Source organism: Periophthalmus magnuspinnatus, chromosome 22, assembly GCF_009829125.3.
Source record: "Periophthalmus magnuspinnatus isolate fPerMag1 chromosome 22, fPerMag1.2.pri, whole genome shotgun sequence".
NCBI classification, from domain to species: domain Eukaryota; kingdom Metazoa; phylum Chordata; class Actinopteri; order Gobiiformes; family Gobiidae; genus Periophthalmus; species Periophthalmus magnuspinnatus.
Window position 1 is genome coordinate 2413955 of NC_047147.1, and position 20664 is coordinate 2434618.

A 20664-nucleotide genomic window follows, 5' to 3' on the forward strand; every position below is an offset into this window, starting at 1 on the left:
CTTACCATGGCGTTCCTGCGAGTGCGGGGGGCAGGATTCAGTGCTGTCCCAGAGGAGGAAGAGGAGGCAGAGGAGGCAGTGGAGGAGGAGGGGGGGGAGGGGGATGAAGAGGGAGCAGGAGAGGAGGATTGCAGACTACAGTACAGCTCCTCCAGACTCCCCTGTACACTCCCCTGGGCAGTGCATTGGACACTCCCCTGGGCAGTCCCCTGGGCAGTCCCCTGGACAGTCCCCTGGACAGTCCCCTGGGCAGTCCCCTGGGCAGTCCCCTGGGCAGTCCCCTGGGCAGTCCCCTGGGCAGTCCCCTGGGCAGTGGGGGACAGCACTTTGGGCTGGGGTGTTCCTATACCGCTGGTCCTCCGGTAGGATGTGGTCTTCTGTGAACTGTCACAGAACAGGAACAGTTAGACACACACATCTGTATTTTTGACACACCAGATGTGATGGAGCGTGGCTGCAGCTTTTACACATCGTTACCTCTTTAGTGAGACATGTGGTCACATCCCTCTCCCATAGTCTTACCTGACAGGCCCTTTGTGGTTACTTGTGGAGGGGGCTGCTTGTGCCCCTGACCCTGCCCAAGTCTGGCCCTCTCCTGAAGGCCTCAGCCTCGCCTGCAGACAGCCCTGACTCTGCGGTGAGTCAGGTGCCATCCCGCCTCTGCCCTGGCTCTGCGGAGATCCGGGTGCCCTCCCGCTCTGGCTTCTGGGGACTGTGGGGCTGTGTCGGGGCTGGCTCTGGGGGCTGGAGGAGCTCTTGCTGGAGTCCTGAGAGGACACGGAGATCTGAGGGTCCGAACGGCCTACACAAGCAGAAACAACAGGCACATTCAAACTGTGGCTTCCACAAAGCAGGACGAGGGGGAAGAGCATGAGCAAAAACACATCTGAATGGGGTCATTCAGAATTTTACCAGAAAAAGAGAAAGACGTTATTGGAAACATTAAATCAAACTTAAAATCTAAATACTTGTTTGACTGCACCAGATTTTTCCATGCAGTTAAGTCAAATTTGTTTTGCCCCAGTTATTGTAAAAGTAGCTCCACCCTAAAGTATCTGAAGTGTTTTATTGTGTATTGAGTGCCAGTGGAAGTGTTCCATTAGCATATAAGTGTTTTTTGCTTCACCATGATGACAATACTGTGCTCTGTCCATGTGTGAGGAATTTGAACCTCCAGCCCAAAGACGTACTGCAAAAATGTGACTACACGGCTCTCTGATCCAGTTTGTAGTAAAACAAGGTTGTGAATGAGTTAGTACCAAATTCAAATAAGATAATTTGGGGAAAATTAAACAAAATCGGTCTTACATTGTTGCTTGACTGTATTTCATTGCTCCTGATAATATGACAAAGTAAATCTATAATCTAATACCTTATGTAACTGATCTGTGTCTCTGCTGTGCGGCAAACGTCTCTCAGAGAGAAGGCTAAACGTGCACCTCCACCACTTGCCTGTCCTCATGGAGATATTATTGCTTTGCTCAAAATGTTTCACAGTATATAGTTTCCATGGAGACAAGCAGGTGACTCCATCAGACCAAGTTGGGGTCAGATGTGCATAGAGGCAACCGCCCTCACAGGAATGCAAGTTTTTCAAGGTATTTTTGAGGAATAAAAACACATAATAAAACTAAATAAATACAAAATAGGACAATCTCCATGGACGAGCAGGTAGTGGACCACACTCCAGGCATGTAACCAAAAGCACAGCCAGATGAAACATTCCGCTCACCTCTCTGTATGGCCTTCGCTGGCAGAGGTGGGGGGGGCGTGCCTCCTCCAGCGGAGGTGCTGTTGTAGAGGAAGTCCAGGTTCTCGTAGGTCTGACAGGGGCGGGTGCTGGGGGAAGTGCTAGTGTTAGCCACACTCCAGCGGGCAAATGTGTTTCCATTTCCGGCTGCAGGAGAACCACGGCTTTTGGGTGACGAGCTCACCTTGAGAAAGGCCAGGAAATGTTAATATTTATATTTATGCTATAGTATCAGGCTGAAAGTTTTTAGGACATTCGTCTTCATTCCAAACATATTTATGAGTTAAGATAAAGTTACTTGAGGGACTTTCATCTTTCATCAACTACTATTAGCCAAATAATTTGCCAGTGGAGTAGAAACATTACAGGTGTGTTCACACTTAGACACATAACACATAAAACTAAAGACTGGATTCAGATTAAACACTGGATTAATCTTGGACTGGACCAGGACTAATCTAAAACTAGATTAGACATTATTAATTATTACAAAATATGTGCAATTTTTGTTTCCAGTGTATGTTGTGGACAGAGGACAAATGTTTTGATATAAGGAATAACTAACTTTTTTTAGCCGTGATGCACTATTCAGCAGGAACAGAACTTCATTTAGAATGAATTACCATAGTTTATCACAATACAGTGTCACGTATCAACGTGCATATTACCAACAAGTTTGTATTGATATTTAGAGGACAGCCACCCAGAGGTTGTAGAAATATTGTACAGCAGTGGGAGATTGTAGCCTCCCACTGCTGTAGAAATATGCAGATGACTTCATACAAGTGCACAGTAATGTAATAAGAGGACGAAAATAGCATGATTGTAAACAAAACAAAAAAGGTTATTACAAGACGTTATTACATTAATTACATGACGGATGTCACTACTTTGTAGTAATATGATTAATCCTAACCAATATAAAGCTTGTAAATCAAGTGTTTTTTGTTTTATTGCTGATGACATCACCACATTCTATAGGCCAATGTTATTTAATACAGATGATGGGCAGCTAAAGTGAATATAGTTAAAATGTAGATTTATGTTGCTATATAGTGAGTTGTAGGGTCTACTCACTTATACAAATGATCAGATTCAACATTTGTGAATTTATCTTTTGGATACTTCATGACAAAGTATAATGTAGTCTGTCTCTTGCTCCTGTCCCGGAGTATGATGTCATCACTAGTCTGAGAATGGGGCTGGGATCCATGTGTGCCTTGTTAAGCTATAGCTGTTTACTTCAGTACAGTACATTATTACATATTACTACATTTCCATTGAGGTTAACTCCCACATTTTGTATTACAGTTGTCCCTCGCTATATCGCCATTCACCTTACGCAGTCTTGCTGTTTCACAGATTTTTCCAGTGCAATTCTACACACTTTTTTAAAGTGTTTGAATATGCATTGTGTTCTGCGCCCTGACTGGCTAAGGGACTGTAGATCATTGTCCATCAGTCTCCTCTGTGCTATGTCTCCTGTACAGTACAGAATGTATTTACATAAATTTACATTAATGTTGGATCGACACTACAGCGGAGCGACGCCAGGACAAAGAGACATGGTCAGAGGAACTGTGAAATACACAAGAGTCACTATTAATGAATTAAACAAGAGAGAAATGTGAGAAAATGTTAATGCCCGTCTGAGAAAAGTATAAAGTGTGTGGTGAGGGGTTTTATAGCCTTAAAACATATATAATAACTACTTCACAAATTTCACCTATTGTGGGTTATTTCTAGAGTGTAACCCCCGCGATAAACAAGGGACATACATATTGCAAATATAAAGCCCTGTATCAATCATCACATACTGTATTCCACAATCAAACTAGCACCGCATTTCATCAAGTCAAAACTACTCAAATATCTGATCAAAATTCTAAATTCTGAATTCATTTTAAACAATAGATATTTCTAGAGTGCATTTTATATTTCTACCATGACGAGTGGATTTCTTCACTGATCAGGCTTTGTGCTCAGAATTGCCTTGTTTGCAGAGTGTCCATTATGGTTATTAACAGTAAAGTGAAAGTTATACCTTCTCATCCAGGTCGTCCTCACTGTCGTACAGCTCCTGACTTGGACTCTCCCACGCAAACTCCACATGGATCTGAGAGTTAAACTGCCCACTCTGAGCCAGCTCCAACTGCAACAAAGACACAGCAAGAAAATGGTACCATTTGGGTTTTTTTTACTGCAAATGAAATGTGATTTTAAATAATAAATGTTTCTGGCATAGACACACCTAGATTTTTATTTCATAGTACTGATCTAAAATGACTTGACAGAAACAGAACCATTGACTTGTGGAGCTGATTTCCACCTCTCCTTTTACAGTAAAGTCATTGTAAACGTCATCAGAACAAATTGCGGCTCTACTGGGCCATGCTCACAGCTGCTCATATGGAAAGCTGCAGTTCAAGCAGTGGATTTTTTTTGTTAAAGCTTGTATATCATTGTTTTTGAACCATGATACAGTTCAAGTCACTTTATTTAAAGGGAGGGTATTTTACTTCTCTGGAGTATTAAGTGCAAACACATATTTAGATCACCATGTTTACTTTTATTCTTCTGAAAATGCTGTATTCACCAAAAGCAAAGTATTAACATGTTTAATAAGTTTCTTTTGTTTCTGATGCTCTGAGTCCCTCCCCCTTCAGAGAGCTATCACATAATCAATGTGCATCCCACTAATGAAACTACACAACAGCTTGACAAGCCTGATGCAATGTGCTGTAGAGTTTTGTATCGGAGAAATGTCATGTGGGAGGTGGTGACGTAGGCTTGAGGGCTGAGTATTGTATAGAATTTTACAGCTAACTGTAAGGAGGGTTTAAATAGAGCCCAGGAGACATAGCTACAAAACTCAAACATGCGTGGAGGACATCTAAAACATATTAAGGCTGTTTTTTGATGAGGAAACAAGGACATAACAAAAAAGATTTTTTTTAAAGCCACATTCATGCCCATAAAAAACACACACACAGACTGACATAAATGCAATACCATGTGCTTGCAATTAAGGCGCATAGCTGCATGATGAGCACTAGGGGGCACTCTACTGCAACTGCTAATATTATCTCATATAAAGAAGCTGTACAGCCCTTGGTCCAAAGGTTTCCCTTCTTCTCTGGGTAATGCAGACTGGACAATAGAGTCAGTGCACAGAAGGAATCCACTCAAAGTCACAGAAAAGGATCATCTGAGCAGGTTACCTAGTCTGCTCCTCACTCATATTGGTGACAATATGGAATAAAAAACAAATATCATGTGAAGAGAACATAGTACCTAAGGCCAAACCATCAACAGGATATGTACCCAATATTTCAAATTCCATATTTCTATTTGTCTGAAGAACTTTAAGTGTTTTAAAGTGTTTTTCTGTTTACATTGTGAGCATGAAACAAAGCCCTGTGATGGAAAGAGGAGGCGCTCAACAGACTCTGGTGCAGTGTCAATGCACGCATGTGCACTCTTTTCTGTGTGATGTAGTGTGAGAACAGAAGCTCAGATCTCACCAGTTCTATACAGTGTGTGCGCTGCAGCCTGCGGGCCATGTCCAGAGCAGTCTCCCCCACTGCGTTCACTGTGGACAGAGAGACTATGAGCACTACGAGACTATAAGCACTGTGGTTACACACGTTTAAAGGAGACATACTGTGCTTGTGTCTGCTATAGTACATCCAACAATAGGAATAATCTATAACACACCCCTTGTCAGACTCAGTATTGCAGTAGTGGATGACTTTATGTGATATCCTCCAGAAGTACCTGTGTGCAGGGCAGCCTTAGCCTTGAGCAGTAACTTGAGTGACTCTGGTTTGTGATACAAGACGCTGTAGTGCAGAGCGGTGTTCCCCTCGTTCGTCCTCTTCTCCACACAGTTACTGCAAGTGCGACACAAAAGGTAAAGGACTGTGAGTACATTCATTTATTTGCTTGTTTTATTATTTATTTTACAAGGCCAAACATTAAGAACTAATCTTATTTACAATGTTAGTGTGGGTTTATTAGAAAGTTCTCTGGGCATTGTGGTAGGGATAAGACACATTTTAAACACATCCGAGAGAATTACGTGAGCAGCTTTTACACAGAGTATGACAGGATTTCGATGTGATTGAAATTACTCTTGCAGCCCTAACTTACGGAAAGGACACTTCAGCAAAAACAAAACAATCATCGTTGGTTAGTAAAATATTCAAGTCCTAAAAATCTCCTACACTTTACACAGAAAAAGCAGAGACAGATGAGAGTCCAGTCCAGAGTGTGTTTCAGTCCTGACCTGTTCTGACAGAGGAAGTCCACCAGAGCCAGGGAGCTCTTCTCCTCCAAACGCACAGCCAGATGCAAGGCTGTCTCCTTCAGCTTCTGAAACACGAGCCACAGAAACAAAGTCTCAGTTATGAATACAGACTGTCCTGATAATAATCACTTTGTTGGAGTGTTGATCAGTGAGTTAGGGCTGAAATATCTCCTAAAAGCATTATAAATATATTACGTGGTCCGTCGCTATATCGCGGTTCACCTTTGGTGGTCTCGCTGTTTCGCAGATTTTTCCAGTGCAATTCTGCATGCTTTTTTACAGTGTATGAATGTGCATTGTGTTCTGCGTCCTGATTGGCTAAGGGACTGCAGACCACCGTCAATCAATCTCCTCCATGCTGTGTCTCCCGCACAAACAGAATGTGTTCAGACAAATTTACATAAATGTTGGATCGACACTACAGTGGAGCAGCACCAGGACAAAGAGGCATGGTCAGAGGAACTGTGAAATACACGAGAGTCACTATTAATGAATTAAACAAGAGAGAAATGTGAAAATGAAGAAAATGTTGATGCCTGTCTAAGAAAAGTGTATAAAATGTGTGGCGAGGGTTTTTCCAGCCTTAAAACATATATAGTAAATGTAAAAAATAAAGCTGACTACTTCACGGATTTCGCCTATTGTGGGTTATTTTTGGAACGTGACGCACGCGATACACGAGGGAACACTGTAATGAATTGTGATAGCATTAGACTTGTGTTCTAGGGGGACATCTGTGAGCTCAAGCTGACACAATAAACCAGCACACAGCAGAGGGACACACAACAATAGAGCAAGGCAAGAGAATATTTCTGCGAGTTAGACTAGAACCCTTAACTCACGGTCTAGCTTTACATCACAGCCTTCTAAAGTGCCCACAGCTTACAACTGTTGGGGACAAGGTTACTTTTCTATGGCAGAATTTGCCTTTTCACTCACAAATTGTGATGTTTTGGTTTTGTCATCTCTGTAATCACTGGGTCTTTCTAATAAAAAGTAAAACTGGCACAAACATCTGCTCTGTCAGCAGAAACTCGAAGGGGAAATACTTTTCACAAGTGCCAGTGTTGAGTAAGTGGTGTCGTTATTCAACACCAAAGATGTGATTGTTTTGAGTTGAAAGGACTTTAAGCCATCAGATTCATCAGACAAGGGTAGAGCAGCCAAAAAATATACTACTAACCTCTCAGATTAATATGGCAATCAGGTGGAGCCAATTCCAAACAAAAAATAACGCTCAACTTTTATGAATGACAAGTCTGGATAATTCTTGTAAAACTCTCCCATTGTTATAAAGACGTGTGGCTTCCATCTGAAATGATGACATCATCGAATTCTACGTGTAAGCGGACTGTTTTGATGAAACAAAACTGGTACAAAGTTCAACTTTTTCTCCATCAGCAGAAATGAACTGAGGGCAGAGGATTTGTTTGCTTCAACATTATTGCACTATGGGACTATTCGCTCAGAAAAGCATGACTGTTCTTGAAAGGACTGAAAGTGTCTCAGCTGTATGTGACCCTGTGGTGAAGGGAGTGCACTGACCGCTATGTCGGGGGTGGACAGGGGCTTGACCAGGTCAGCCCCCTCAGCGTACAGCTGCAGCAGGGAGCAAAGGTCACGACTCCTGACCGCATCATACAGCCTGCCCGGGTCCGCCTCTTCTCTCCTCACTACGTACCGCCGCTCTGCATACTTCGACACGATGTACTCCTTCCTGGCATTCCTGTGGTCACCACAAACAAGTTAGTCTAATCTAGTTCATTAAATGAGTCACAACATACAGACAGTTACCTTAAAGACTGTCTACTGCATTATTAGAACATAAATCAGATCATAAACCATAATATATAACCTGAATGTGCTTGCAGCTGTTGGCCACTTCCACCTATTTCTCCATTCACTCGGAGACAGTGCTCTGTGCTTAAACACAGTAAATGACTAAATGGCTTAAAGGGCATATATTATGCCATTTTTGGACAAAAAAAATAGCGTAACATAACAAAAAATGTCTAAATCTAAGTGGCTACAGGGGTTCGAGTTTGAAATGTGGATATCTGCCCCTTCTGCCCAGTTTAGCAGCTCAAACTGAAATGTGGTTGTGGGAAGAATTGGTGTTAAGTCCCACTTTAACGTATGCAGCTGTTGTTGCCCAGTCCAGATATACACCAAAGGTTAGTCCCAGTTTCGCTCCAGTTTTGATGTGATCCATGTGCCAGTCTTATAAGTCTTATTTCTGCTATTTCTGTCATGATTGTATAACTGCAGACTGTCATAACCCGGGTCATAACCCGGGTTATGACAGTCTGCAATCATACAGATTTACTCTCATCGTGAAGGACTAAGAATAATGGGACTAACGATTTGTCCAGTTGACAGATTTAAACTTTGTATTTTGCCATGGATCAGACCTGGACGACTGAGGAATTACAGACATACTTAAACCTCTGGACAAATTATAACATGTAACTTATCCAACTTTCCAAAATCCTCTGTTCAAATGTGTAAAACAAAATGTACTATTGTAGAAAAAGGCAAATGCCTCTCACATGTCGCTGTTTGGCAGAGGTTTGACCGAATCACTGGGAAGCCCCGCCTCCATGATGTCGTTGAAGCGCGTGTTGCCAATACTGACGGCCAGCTACAAGCACACAAACATGAAACACATTTGATTAGGACAGAGCCAGTAATGAGCTTCATATGAGCAGGATTCACGTGACATTAAGAATTATACAACATTATTACACCCAGACAACAGATGACAGAGTTACAACTGAGGCCAGATGCAATGGAAATAAATGGAAACAAGTAGGATTCAAATAAAGACAATTTGCCTTCTAGCATGCTACAAAACATCTTACAAAACTCAAGTCACATTGTCCATAAACAAAGTGACACTGGCTGCGGTTACATGACATTAAAATCAAATTATTATCTGATTATCTGGACCCTTCAGATTAGATGAACTGACATGAAAACCACTACATTCAGATGATTTTGCAGCTTAAATGTTATTTTAACTCATCTTGCAAGTCAGCAAATCTGGTAACAGTTTGAGTGTGTAATGACAGCCACTGTATAAAAAGTACAAGATATAATAATGTGCTATTAAGAGTCCAAAGTCTATGGCTGATGAAATGTCTGCTAGGTCTAATTTTGACTATACCGCTGAGGTTTTTTTTTGTGGCATTCGCACATTCAAACTGAAAACATTCTGTTCCACCTTGTGATGTCATTAAGTGATAATACAGGAAGTGCTCCACTGTGTTTTTAAACTCCATTACACCTTCACTGGAATCATTTGGATCATTTCAGAAGCATTTGTCTAACTGTGAAGTTACAGCTATTGTGTTGGCCTCATTTAAACTGCTTCACTGCTCGGTGCATCAGCAGATACTAGAGACATTCTACTGACAATTGACTCAACTGTACAAAAAGGTACAAAATAACTATTATACCGAAAATAAAAGCAATAACGTAAGGTTATTCTAGAGTACTGAACAGTAAAACAGTTTAACTCTTTAAGGACCGAGCACATTATAGACCAGTATAGCTCGCATAGACTTTTATACTTTTTTAGCCATAAAAATCATGTTAAAGGAAATATCAGAATGTACTGCATTTCACACAATTACCTCTATTTTACATATCCATCTGTATTTTTCCTTTGAGGCATCGAATGACTGACTCGGGAAATCCCCATGGCACCTGCGCTCTGATTGGTCATCTTCAAGTGACAACATAAACAGATTACCGTAATGACAGTAAAATATTTAAAGAGCCCTATGCCTCTGCTTTGAGATGCCATTTGAATTTACATCAGAGCATAATTGGTTGCGGAGTTATGGTAATGGAAAGTCCACACCTCTCTATTGACGATGATAGCATCCTCCACAATAGGGTTAACTGAGAATAAAAAACCTTTAAACTACCACTTAATGACATCACAAGGTGAAGTGAAGCATTTTGAGCTTTGAGAATGCAGTCAAATAATCCAGTGAATTAAGTGGGAATGAAACAAAATGCACTGGATTCATTACAGGAATGACAGGAGTGACAGAAGTGACAGGGGTGACAGGAGTGACAGGGGTGGCAGGGGTGATGGGTGACAGGAGTGACAGAGGTGGCAGGGGTGATGGGTGACAGGAGTGACAGGGGTGACGGGTGACAGGGGTGACTGGAGTGACGGGTGACAGGAGTGACAATAGTGAGGGGGTGACAGAGGTGATGGGTGAGGGGTGACAGGAGTGACAGGAGTGAGAGGGGTGACAGAGGTGACAGGAGTGATGGGTGACAGGAGTGACAGGAGTGACAAGAGGGCCGTACCAGCAGCTCAGAGGTGCTGAGGAAGTCCAGTGTGAGTGACTGGATCCTGGAGTAGTGCACGCCCAGCTCCCTGTGGATCCCAGAGCACTCGATGCACGTCAGGATGCCCAGGTTAGTGGACAGCCATGTGGGCTCTACAGGACACAGAGGGACAGGGTCAGTTCGTATGACACACGAGAACATTTATCTAAACACTTTAAATTCAAGCCCTTTTCTGTAAACATCCAGGACTGTGAATGAGGTGTGACGAAAGGCGTGCACGTCAAATAGTACCTGTACTGGATCGTAAATACAGAGCAGTTAATAAAATGTCTCTAGATTTGCAGTTGTCGTTAAAGATGCTATACAGCATTTCTGGTATAGCTTTGCAAAGAATGTTCTGTAGTATGGCATTAAATCCAGCTCCATGGAGACAAGCCTCAATATCAAATTACAGGTGAAATTTGTAGAGAGCACAGTAACAGTAAGAAAATATGTTGTACACTTGCACTCAAATAAATGTGAGATAGACAAGTTTAATCCCATATTGTGGAACATTCAGTGGAGACGAGCAGGTGGTGGAAGCCTACCAGAAAAGCTGCAGAGTACACAATCAGCAGACAATAGCACTGTTTGTTTATTTGTTTCAGAAGAAGATTACTGATGAACATTTTTCATACTTTACATAAAAATGTGTTCACTTGTTTTTATGATCATGTTCAAATGCCAGTCTGAACACATGTAGCTCACACTGCTAACATGCTAACAGTCGCACCTGGAGCGCCACAGTCAGCGCAGGCGTCATTGCCGGGCATGTGCCTGAGCTCGGTGATGATGGAGCGGGATAACTCGTGTAGGCCGCCCCTCTGGAGCTGCTCTCCCCCCAGAGCTGTGTTCAGAGCCTCCTCTTTACTGTTCTGCAGCACCCACATCCAGCTGCACATATGGTTACACAAGAGAGAGGATTATGGGACCAGCAAACACACATGCATGTGAGACGCTTTAGGGACGCACCAATACCATCTCCCCAATACAAGTACGAATACTTCATTTTGAGTATGTGCAAATATCAAGTAGCGATACCAAAAAAAAATCCTCAAAAGTCTGAACTCTGCTCCAAACCACACGTTGTTACTGACATTGGATTGGCTGTAGACCTCTGGATTATAAAACAAGCTGATCACGTACAAACAGAAATCACTGACTCTCACACAGAATAAAGCTCGACTAAGAGCAAACCGCTTTATCTCACATATTTAGAAAACAGTCTAACAGTAACAGTGTAATCGTGATATAGTTATTTTGCTGCAATATTGATTATTGCATCAGCCAGTATTGCGATATTGATACGTTTGCTATGTATTGTGCAGCCCCACAATGAACCTGTTTGACTCCATAGAGATGCCACCAGGACAAGTTACAAGTCAGTTCTATGGAGAGGTAAGGTAGTTGTTGTTGTTTTTTAAACAATAAAAAGCTGAAAATGTACATATTGCACCTTTATTATAATATTTGTGTTAAGTATTTATTCAACACAAATTTCATAAAAATGACACATAATTAAAAAACACTCACATGTTACACTCCTGCTCATCCTCAGCCTGGAAGTGGTATGTGCGATTATCTGAAACAAACACACAGTTACAGAGTTACAGCAAGAACACACTGAGGTCAGCGGTCACAGACGAGGTCACAGGGACAGTGAGGAAGGTCAGAGGGAGAGTGTGGAGGGTCAGAAGCGAGATGGAGAGTAAGGCGAGTCAGAGGAGAGATGGAGAGTGCGTTTGGATCTGAAGGAGAAAGAGGTGGAACATACGAGTGACCAGGTCGAAGGTCCTCCTGTCGTCAAGGTTGGGTCGCACCTGACAGGTCAGCAGGTTCAACTTCGCTGGAGGTCGGTTTATCTGAAGGACACATATTAATCACATTATTGTAAAAGAATCAAAAGCTGTTGAATTAGCAAGAGGGATATGCGTCACTAAAATGTAAAAAAAGTGTACTGTATATTTTTAAAACACTCATATGATGCTATCTATCTGATCTATGTTATAATGATAGACCTGGACTTGTGTTTTGTGTAATATAGGACCTAAAAATTATAATAATATTGTGCAGAAATATAAAGGCAGAACACAATACAGTTTTGGCTTGGGAATAAGTTCTTATAGTAAATGAGGAAGTTTGTATCTTTTTAATTGAATCACTAGCTCCATTTTCCATCTGGGTAACAGCAGTTGACCCAAACCCTCTGTACAGGCCTGACAGCTGCTCACACTGTCCCAGGACAATAGAGCGCTGGCACTGAGAAGGGGCTGTGTGGCTGAACAGCAGTGCTAACAACTGTAGCCTCCAGTACTTGCTGCCAGCAATTATTTTACAGCATTTGTATTTTGGTAAATATTGTTACGGTAAAACTGGTTTTCTTCACTTTGTGTTTATTGTTTTGTTTGAGTTGTATCTCTAGCACTGGATGTTTGATAGTACTGCTCCCCTGTACAGCTCTATTGCCACTGTAGTGCCACTGCGCACTCGCCATACCTTCTCGTCGAGGCCCAATTCTCAGCGGGTTTCGGAAGATAAGCAAGGCAAGGCCTGGTCATCGTGTCCATGGGCAAGACACTTCACCCACCTTGCCTAGTATAAATGTGTTTTTTTTTCGAGGTGATTGGTATTATTATTATTATTATTATTATGATAAAGCATTGCAAGATGCATAGGTCTATGAAGAGGGATGGAGACTGTACAGAAGTAAGAATGACGACTTGATTCCAAAAGTCAGTCATAATGGTTGTCTTTAAACTCCTTGCAGTCTTCTCAGACTGTTCAGAATGCCCTCAGTGTCCCGAGCCTTTACGAGCTCAGTGTTCCTGCTCATTGTTCTCACCGTGCTATGGGAAATGGTCAGACAGCCAAACTTCACCCCACACTTCCTCTTCTGCCAGACTTTACGGATCCTGCACAAAAACAAACATGTGCTTTGAGATCTTTTATTCAAAACATCGCTATACTGCTTTAATGCTTTGTTTCACAGTGACCACCTCAGCCTAATCCGGTATCGCTACAGGGACGTTTTTTCTTTCTGATGTTCCCAATATCAGTTAAATCTAACCTCTGTGTGTGTGCGCGTGTATGTGTGTGCATGCATGTGTGTGTAAGCCTGTGTGTAAGCCTGTGCTGCAGCCCTCTCCTCGAGTTAGGCTCCAGCTGCTCTTCATTACAATCAGAGAAAGCACTTGGCAAGACATTCTTCTACATCTGCCATATACAACACTGTGTGCACGCTTCATCTGTAAGCGGGGCCTTCACGTGCATTTGGAGGTGGAAAATAAACTTAATCTGTGCAGCTTCCAGCTTTGTGGCAAGAGAAGGGTCTATTGTTTATAGTTGGACCATTCACAATACATTTTGAGCTGGAAAAGACACACTCACAATATTGTACGTTTAAGTATGAGATAGGAAAAGAGGAATAGAGGTGTTAGAGAGGATGAGGAGAGGGAAGAGAGAAGGAGGAAGAGCAGAAATAGAGGAGGAGAAAGAGAACAAAAGGAAAAGAAAGGAGAGGTGAGGAAAAAGAGGAAGAGAGAGAGGAGGAACAGAGGAGAGAGGAGGAGGAGGAGAGGACAAGAGGGTAAGAGAGAAGGAGAGAGCGTGGGGAGAGGAGTTACCTCTTTGGAGGCAGAGCCAGAGATGATTTCACCTCCACAAGTTTTAATGTGAGATAAGATTAAATATAACCACTAAAAAGAATTGTATTGTATTATCTCAAAAGTTTCAATGCAACAAAACATTGTAAGCATCACTACCTTTAAAACATGAATTACTGCACAATAAAAATGTAGTCTGAAAATAAAACCAAAACAGCCAGGTAACACTTGTGTACAAGAGAACGAAACAGCTTACCCATCGCTCTTCTTGAGCAGGAAGCCGGATTTCTCAGTGCCGTAGTTCTTGTTGCCCTGAGGCTGGTGGATGCTGTAGCCATTCCCCGAGTTCTTTCTGTTGAGGTACTCCTGAAAACAAGGGTAAAATGTAATCGGACTGTAACCTGTATAGCTCCAGTTTGAGATCATACTTGATAAAAATTTAGAAAAAAAGAAAAGAAGAAATGAACCATTCCACAATGTTGAACAATTATCGACCGATCTCAATCTGCCATTTTAGGCAGAGTCCTCGAAAAAGTTGTTTACCAACAGCTTATTAACTTTCTCGAAATGAAACAACTCCTTTGATGTCTTCCATTAGGTTTTAGACCCCACCACAGCACTGAGACTGCTCTTATCAAGGTGGCAAATGACATCCGCCTGAACACTGATGCATGATGATGATGACCCTGTTAGATCTGAGTGCTGCCTTCGACACTGTTGATCATGGGATCCTCTTACAGAGACTAGGGGACTGGGTGGGCATCTCTGGTACGGCACTAAACTGGTTCAAGTCCTATTTAGAAAACAGGGAGTACTTTGTTGAAATTGGAAAATGTATATCAGATAAAATGTCCCTGACCTGTGGGGTGCCCCAGGGTTCATCCTGGGACCCCTGCTGTTATGTTTATGTTTATTATTTTATTGTTTATTTATTAAATATGGGACAGTGCACATTGATCAACATGTGTTAGTACAGCATGTAAAAGGGCCAGAGTTAGCCATGCAGGCAAATTTTCATCCGTAGTCCCAATTTCTACATGCTGCCGTTAGGCCAGTTAATATGCAGCAATAATGTGTCTTAACACAACTACGCAGATGACACTCAGATCTATGTCTCACTGGCAGCAGGTGAATATGGACCAGTGGATTCACTCTGCCACTGCATCCAACAGATCAGTGTGTGGATGCAAAACAACTTTCTTCTGCTAAACTCAGACAAGACTGAAGTCATCATCTTTGGCCAACAGAAACATAGAGAAAGTGTCAGCAGTAACCTCCAGTCTCTCTCTCTAAAACCTTCAAATCAGGCTAGAAATCTAGGGGTAGTAATGGACTCAGACTTGAACTTTAACAGCCACATCAAATCAATAACATCGGCAGCTTTTTACCACCTTAAAAACATTGCAAAACTCAAAGGTATACTGTCAAAGCCAGACTTAGAGAGACTTATCCATGCATTTGTCTCCAGTAGGTTAGACTACTGTAACGGCCTGCTCACTGGCCTCTCCAAACGAGCCTTAACACAGCTGCAATACATCCAGAACGCTGCTGCTCGGGTCCTGACTAGAACCAGGAAGTACGAGCACATAAGTCCTGTGCTCAGGTCTCTGCACTGGCTTCCTGTAGCTCAAAGAATAGATTTTAAAGCAGCTCTGCTTGTGTATAAGTCTCTCCATGGCCTAGGTCCAAAGTATATCTATTCAATTTCAATTAATTTTATTTTTGTAACGCCCAAAATCACAACAACAGTTGTCTCGAAGGGCGTTCATGTTTTGGTTGATGGGGGAAACCGGAGTACCCAGAGGAAACCCATCCAGACACGGGGAGAAACATGCAAAACTCCACACAGAAAGGCCTGGGCGACCCGGGGATCGAGGAATTGCTGTGAGACATGAGTGTTGCCACTCAGCCACCGTGCTGCCTACACACAAAAACAAACAGGAAAATCAAACAACAGGAAACATGTTGGTGCCATATGAACCATCTCGCACTCTGAGGACTTCAGGGACCGGCCTCCTGCGGGTGCCCAGAGTCAGGACTAAACATGGAGAGTCAGCGTTTTATGCAGCTAAAACCTGGAACAGTCTTCCTGAAGATGTGAGACAGGCCTCTACTTTGACAATGTTTAAATCCAGGCTCAAAACGGTTCTGTTTAGCTGTGCATATGACTGAAAGGTTTTTATTCTGCACTCTTCTCTTTTAATGGTAATTTTATGATGATTATTTGTGATTATTTATGTTTTGATTTGTGTGATTTTATTGTCTTTCTTATTCTGTAAAGCACTTTGAATTACCTTGTGTACGAATTGTTCTATACAAATAAACTTGCCTTGCCTTCCTGAACAGCTTTGGAATGAGCTACCGGTTTATCAGACCAAGTATAAAACACAGACTAGTATACACCCATGGACCACTATGAACCTACTGGACACTGAGGGAGTACACAGTTATATAACACACATGGGAATATAGAAGGAAGTGCTGTGAAATAATATGAATTAAAAAAAAAAAAGTGTTCTTATTATCACTGTGGTATCAGTATCAAGTATTGAGTCCATTCCTTTGCACTGACAGCACTCCATTGCAGTACATTTCTTTAAATCTTGGGGTGAGTGCAGAACAGTACCTCCTTCCCGTCCACCTGCAGGAGCAGCCTCAGAGAGTCCCTGAGCTCGGTCAGCTTCTTCACCTCCTCATCCTGCTCCTGTCGGACCTGCACACAGCACAATGGTAACACAGGATTCAAAGGGAGTCAGAAACATGTGTCTTCAGCAAAATGTGTTGCATCCACAGGACTGTTTGTGGTTTGTCCTACACCGTCAGCCTGCAACCATGACACTAGGGCTGTAGTCAACTATAGAAATTCTAAAGTCCTACCGATGGATTAGTCAACTAAAAAGGGGCAAGGCAAAACTCTCAAATACAAGACAGATCTCTACCCATATCTCAAGCTAAAACTGCACTCTCAAGACGACACCTGCATGAGAGTATATGCAAAACACACTATTCATGGAGAAAAAGCTACTAGGAAACAATTATTTATATAAAGACAGATTAAACTCATGATTCCAAGTTCAATCTGCCTTTTTACATATAAATACCAAAAAATACCAAACCTTCAACTACTTCACTCACCCACTCACGTCTCCATCTGCTGTTGTCCCACATAAATCCTTATCATCTAAATAAAGTTATAGTCGACTAAAACAAAAATCTGATTGACTAAGACATCATTGTCCGATTAATTGACTAAACAGCGCTAGATGACACTTCTCACAGTGTCACAAAGTTCTGCAAACACTTATAAATATAAACAAATTGTTAATACAATAATGGCTTTCCTATCCTCATTCAGTATAACATCTCAAACCAACACACTATAAGCAGCACACTGGGACAAAAAAAAGCCAAAAAGGAAATAAACCCACACGCGCCATACTCTGAACAGCCCACGGCACATGTGTTTTCTGTCATAAGAACATGAATTATTCAAATGGGCCACTCTCATCATGACGACACTGACGGGGAAGAGGAGGAGAAATACACGCTACAAGCACCAGAACAACATCGACACTTCAACTGGATCATAAATAAAGGCAGTCAACAGGTCAAAGACTCAGCGAATAAATCACAAGATACCAGCAGAGGGCAGCACAAGCACAACAATGCTGTATACTCATCTAGGGGGCTATCAATAAATATGACAAGAATTAAACCACTACAAAAGCTTTTTACAAGGACAAAAAATGCAATGCAATATAAATGTATGACATTCATGCAAGAAAGGAGCAGCGGGGACATTCTCCAGAACTAAACACAAGAAGCAGAGTCTTATCAGACCACAACCACATTATGCACTGGGATGGACCACATTATGCACTGGGACGGGCCACGTTATGCACTGGGAATACTCAGAAACAATGTATTTATATAAAGACAGTTTAATTTGCTTTTTTACAGATAAATACCAAAAAATGTCAAATATCTCACTCGCTGCTGTTGTCCCATATAAATCCTTATAATCTCAATAAAATGATTAGTTAGCTAATACAAATTTTGGTTGTTCAAAGCCCTACAGCCCTGTGAGGTACACGGTATTGCCCTCGTAGGGAAATGTGTCCCCTGCATTTCACCCATCTCCTCAGGAGCAGGGGACACATCTCAAGAGTTTTTGCGCAGGGCTTGGTGGGGACCGTAGTGTACATGACTGATATGGGTGCGGTCGGCATGTGTGTGTTTTCATAATACCATGTTTGTATGACACTAGCATCTGTTTGCACAATACACCATGACATAACATGAGATAGAATACTACAGACTGTACTCACCACTGACACAGCGCTCTCTCTCTAAAACACCTCCTCTGTGTCAAGAGGGAGGGAGAGGGAGGGACAGAGAGGGGCAGAGGGACAGAGGGACAGGCAGAGAGAGGCAGAAGTAAAACTATGGAGAGCACAGCCTATAGTCTTTAACTATTACCAGACATGTTTTGTTGGTTTTCAGATTCTAAAATGTGATACTAAGAATGGATGAATACCGTGATATGATCTATTATTATTATAATTATTGCATCTGATTTTTCCTCAGTTGTGAGTGGAGGCAGATTGTGGCTAATGCTAACACTAGAGTCTAGAGAGACTTCAACACTGAGTGTGAAGGCTCTGCACGGGATAAAAACATAATATAAAGTTGTTCAGCCTTTAGCTTTCATTACAGCATGCATTCGCTGTGGCATTGTTTCAATAAGCTTCTGCGCAAGATATATTTCCATCCAGTGTTGCATTCACTTTTCACCAAGATGTTTCATTGATGACGGTAGAGTCTGACCACTGCACAAACCCTTCCCCAGCACATCCCAAAGATTCTCAATGGGGTTAAGGTCTGGACTCTGTGGTGGACAATCCATGTGTGAAAATGATGTCTCATGCTCCCCGAACCACACTTCCACAATTTGAGCCCGATGAATCCTGGCATTGTCATCTTGGAATATGCCCGTGCCATCAGTGAAGAAAAAATCCATGGAATAATAATAATAATGGATGGAATAACCTGGTTATTCAGTATATTCAGACAGTCAGATGACCTCATTCTTGAGCACATACTGTTGCTGAACACTAGACCTGACCAACTGCAGCAACATCAACCTATTTGCTTAGTTAAATCAAGGTGGCAACTTTGTTTTTGCCCATAGAGTGTATTTTAACTGTGGAGTTCTGTGTAATAGGTGCGCACATAAAGTCTTCACACAAACATTCACACATCTTTCAGAGTGTGCTTACCTTGTGAATGGAGGTGGCTAGCTTCTCGATGAATGGAGATAGATTTTCTGCAGCTTTCAGTCCATCCTGAAAGAAACTAGAGAAAAAGAGGGTTGGTGAGTCATGAATCATCTCAACATGAGGCACACTCATTCCCTGGTCTACCTCACACAGAGCAGAACATGAAGAACAATATGTACACACACCACATAAGCCCAGCGTGCATTCTCTGAGGGGGCTGTGGACCAGGACTGACCTGAGCTGTGCCTGGAAGTACTTGATGAGGCTCTGGAGGAGGTCTGGGCCCTGGCGCACCTTCAGCTCCTGGATCTTCAGGAGATACTGTTGGATATGTAGAGAAAGCACATGTTCAAGAGCTTCTACTGAAAACCCAACCAATAAACTAATTAGATGTACTAAAGATACTTAAGTTGAATAATAAAAGTAAAATACAGTAGAGAGGGGGGTTCCCAAACTGGTTCTGTTATTATGCCAAAATGTTTAAAATGCACATGCTTCAAAATAATATTAAATATACTATTAGAGAGTGAAACCTGTGTGTTACAGCCAATAGGAAAAAAATATATATAGAAATTTACAGATACAGAGAGAGGGTGAGGGGTGGTACAGGGAGAGGGTGACGGGTGATACAGGGAGAGGGCTGGTACAGGGAAAGGGTGAGGGCTGGTACAGGGACAGGGTGAGGGGGGATACAGGGAGAGGGTTGGTACAGGGAGAGGGTGAGGGCTGGTACAGGGAGAGGGTGAGGGCTGGTACAGGGAGAGGGTGAGGGCTGGTACAGAGAGAGGGTGAGGGGTGATACAGGGAGAGGGTGAGGGGTGATACAGGGAGAGGGCTGGTACAGGGACAGGGTGAGGGGTGATACAGGGAGAGGGCTGGTACAGGGAGAGGGTGAGGGCTGATACAGGGAGAGGGTGAGGGGTGATACAGGGAGAGGGTGAGGGGTGCTACAGGGAGAGGGTGAGGGCCGATACAGGGAGGGGGTGATGGCCGATACAGGGAGGGGGTGAAGGCCGATACACGGAGGGGGTGATACAGGGAGAGGGTGAGGGTCAATACAGGCTGCTGTGGGGAACGCATGGGAGGGCATCCGGATGAACGTACCGGTGCAAACTCTTTAAACTGCGTTCTGTATTTTTATTTGGGATAGTTGGCCCTAGCGCTGCATGCTGGTGATGTTTTCGTGTTGGTAAAGAGAGTAAATAAAAGAGAAACGGGAAGAAATGGCCCCTTTCACACGGAACTTTTCTGAGGAGTGCTTGTGTTTCCTGCTGGTCATAAAGACTGAGGGCAGAGGCGGCGAGAAGGGCTCCCTCTGCCACCGAGAGTCCAAAATATCAGACAGGCTTGGTATCAGTCGCAGCTCATCTCAAAATC

General features: G+C 42.6%; 1 protein-coding gene across 1 annotated transcript in view; it reads right to left on the reverse strand.

The window, feature by feature from the left end:
* asap3 (ArfGAP with SH3 domain, ankyrin repeat and PH domain 3) overlaps nucleotides 1–20664 on the reverse strand; it is a 55021-nt gene that overhangs the window by 3586 nt on the left and 30771 nt on the right. Inside the window, exons 7-24 of the mRNA XM_055231244.1 lie at nucleotides 19523–19608; nucleotides 19288–19363; nucleotides 16635–16721; nucleotides 14265–14374; nucleotides 13249–13318; nucleotides 12181–12268; nucleotides 11940–11988; nucleotides 11140–11300; nucleotides 10386–10519; nucleotides 8609–8700; nucleotides 7605–7785; nucleotides 6039–6124; nucleotides 5528–5643; nucleotides 5275–5342; nucleotides 3795–3902; nucleotides 1733–1934; nucleotides 523–802; nucleotides 6–384 (exon numbers count right to left, since the gene is read on the reverse strand). Of these exons, the coding sequence (XP_055087219.1) occupies nucleotides 6–384; nucleotides 523–802; nucleotides 1733–1934; nucleotides 3795–3902; nucleotides 5275–5342; nucleotides 5528–5643; nucleotides 6039–6124; nucleotides 7605–7785; nucleotides 8609–8700; nucleotides 10386–10519; nucleotides 11140–11300; nucleotides 11940–11988; nucleotides 12181–12268; nucleotides 13249–13318; nucleotides 14265–14374; nucleotides 16635–16721; nucleotides 19288–19363; nucleotides 19523–19608 (2373 nt within the window). The remainder of the gene's footprint in view (nucleotides 1–5; nucleotides 385–522; nucleotides 803–1732; nucleotides 1935–3794; nucleotides 3903–5274; nucleotides 5343–5527; nucleotides 5644–6038; nucleotides 6125–7604; nucleotides 7786–8608; nucleotides 8701–10385; nucleotides 10520–11139; nucleotides 11301–11939; nucleotides 11989–12180; nucleotides 12269–13248; nucleotides 13319–14264; nucleotides 14375–16634; nucleotides 16722–19287; nucleotides 19364–19522; nucleotides 19609–20664) is intronic.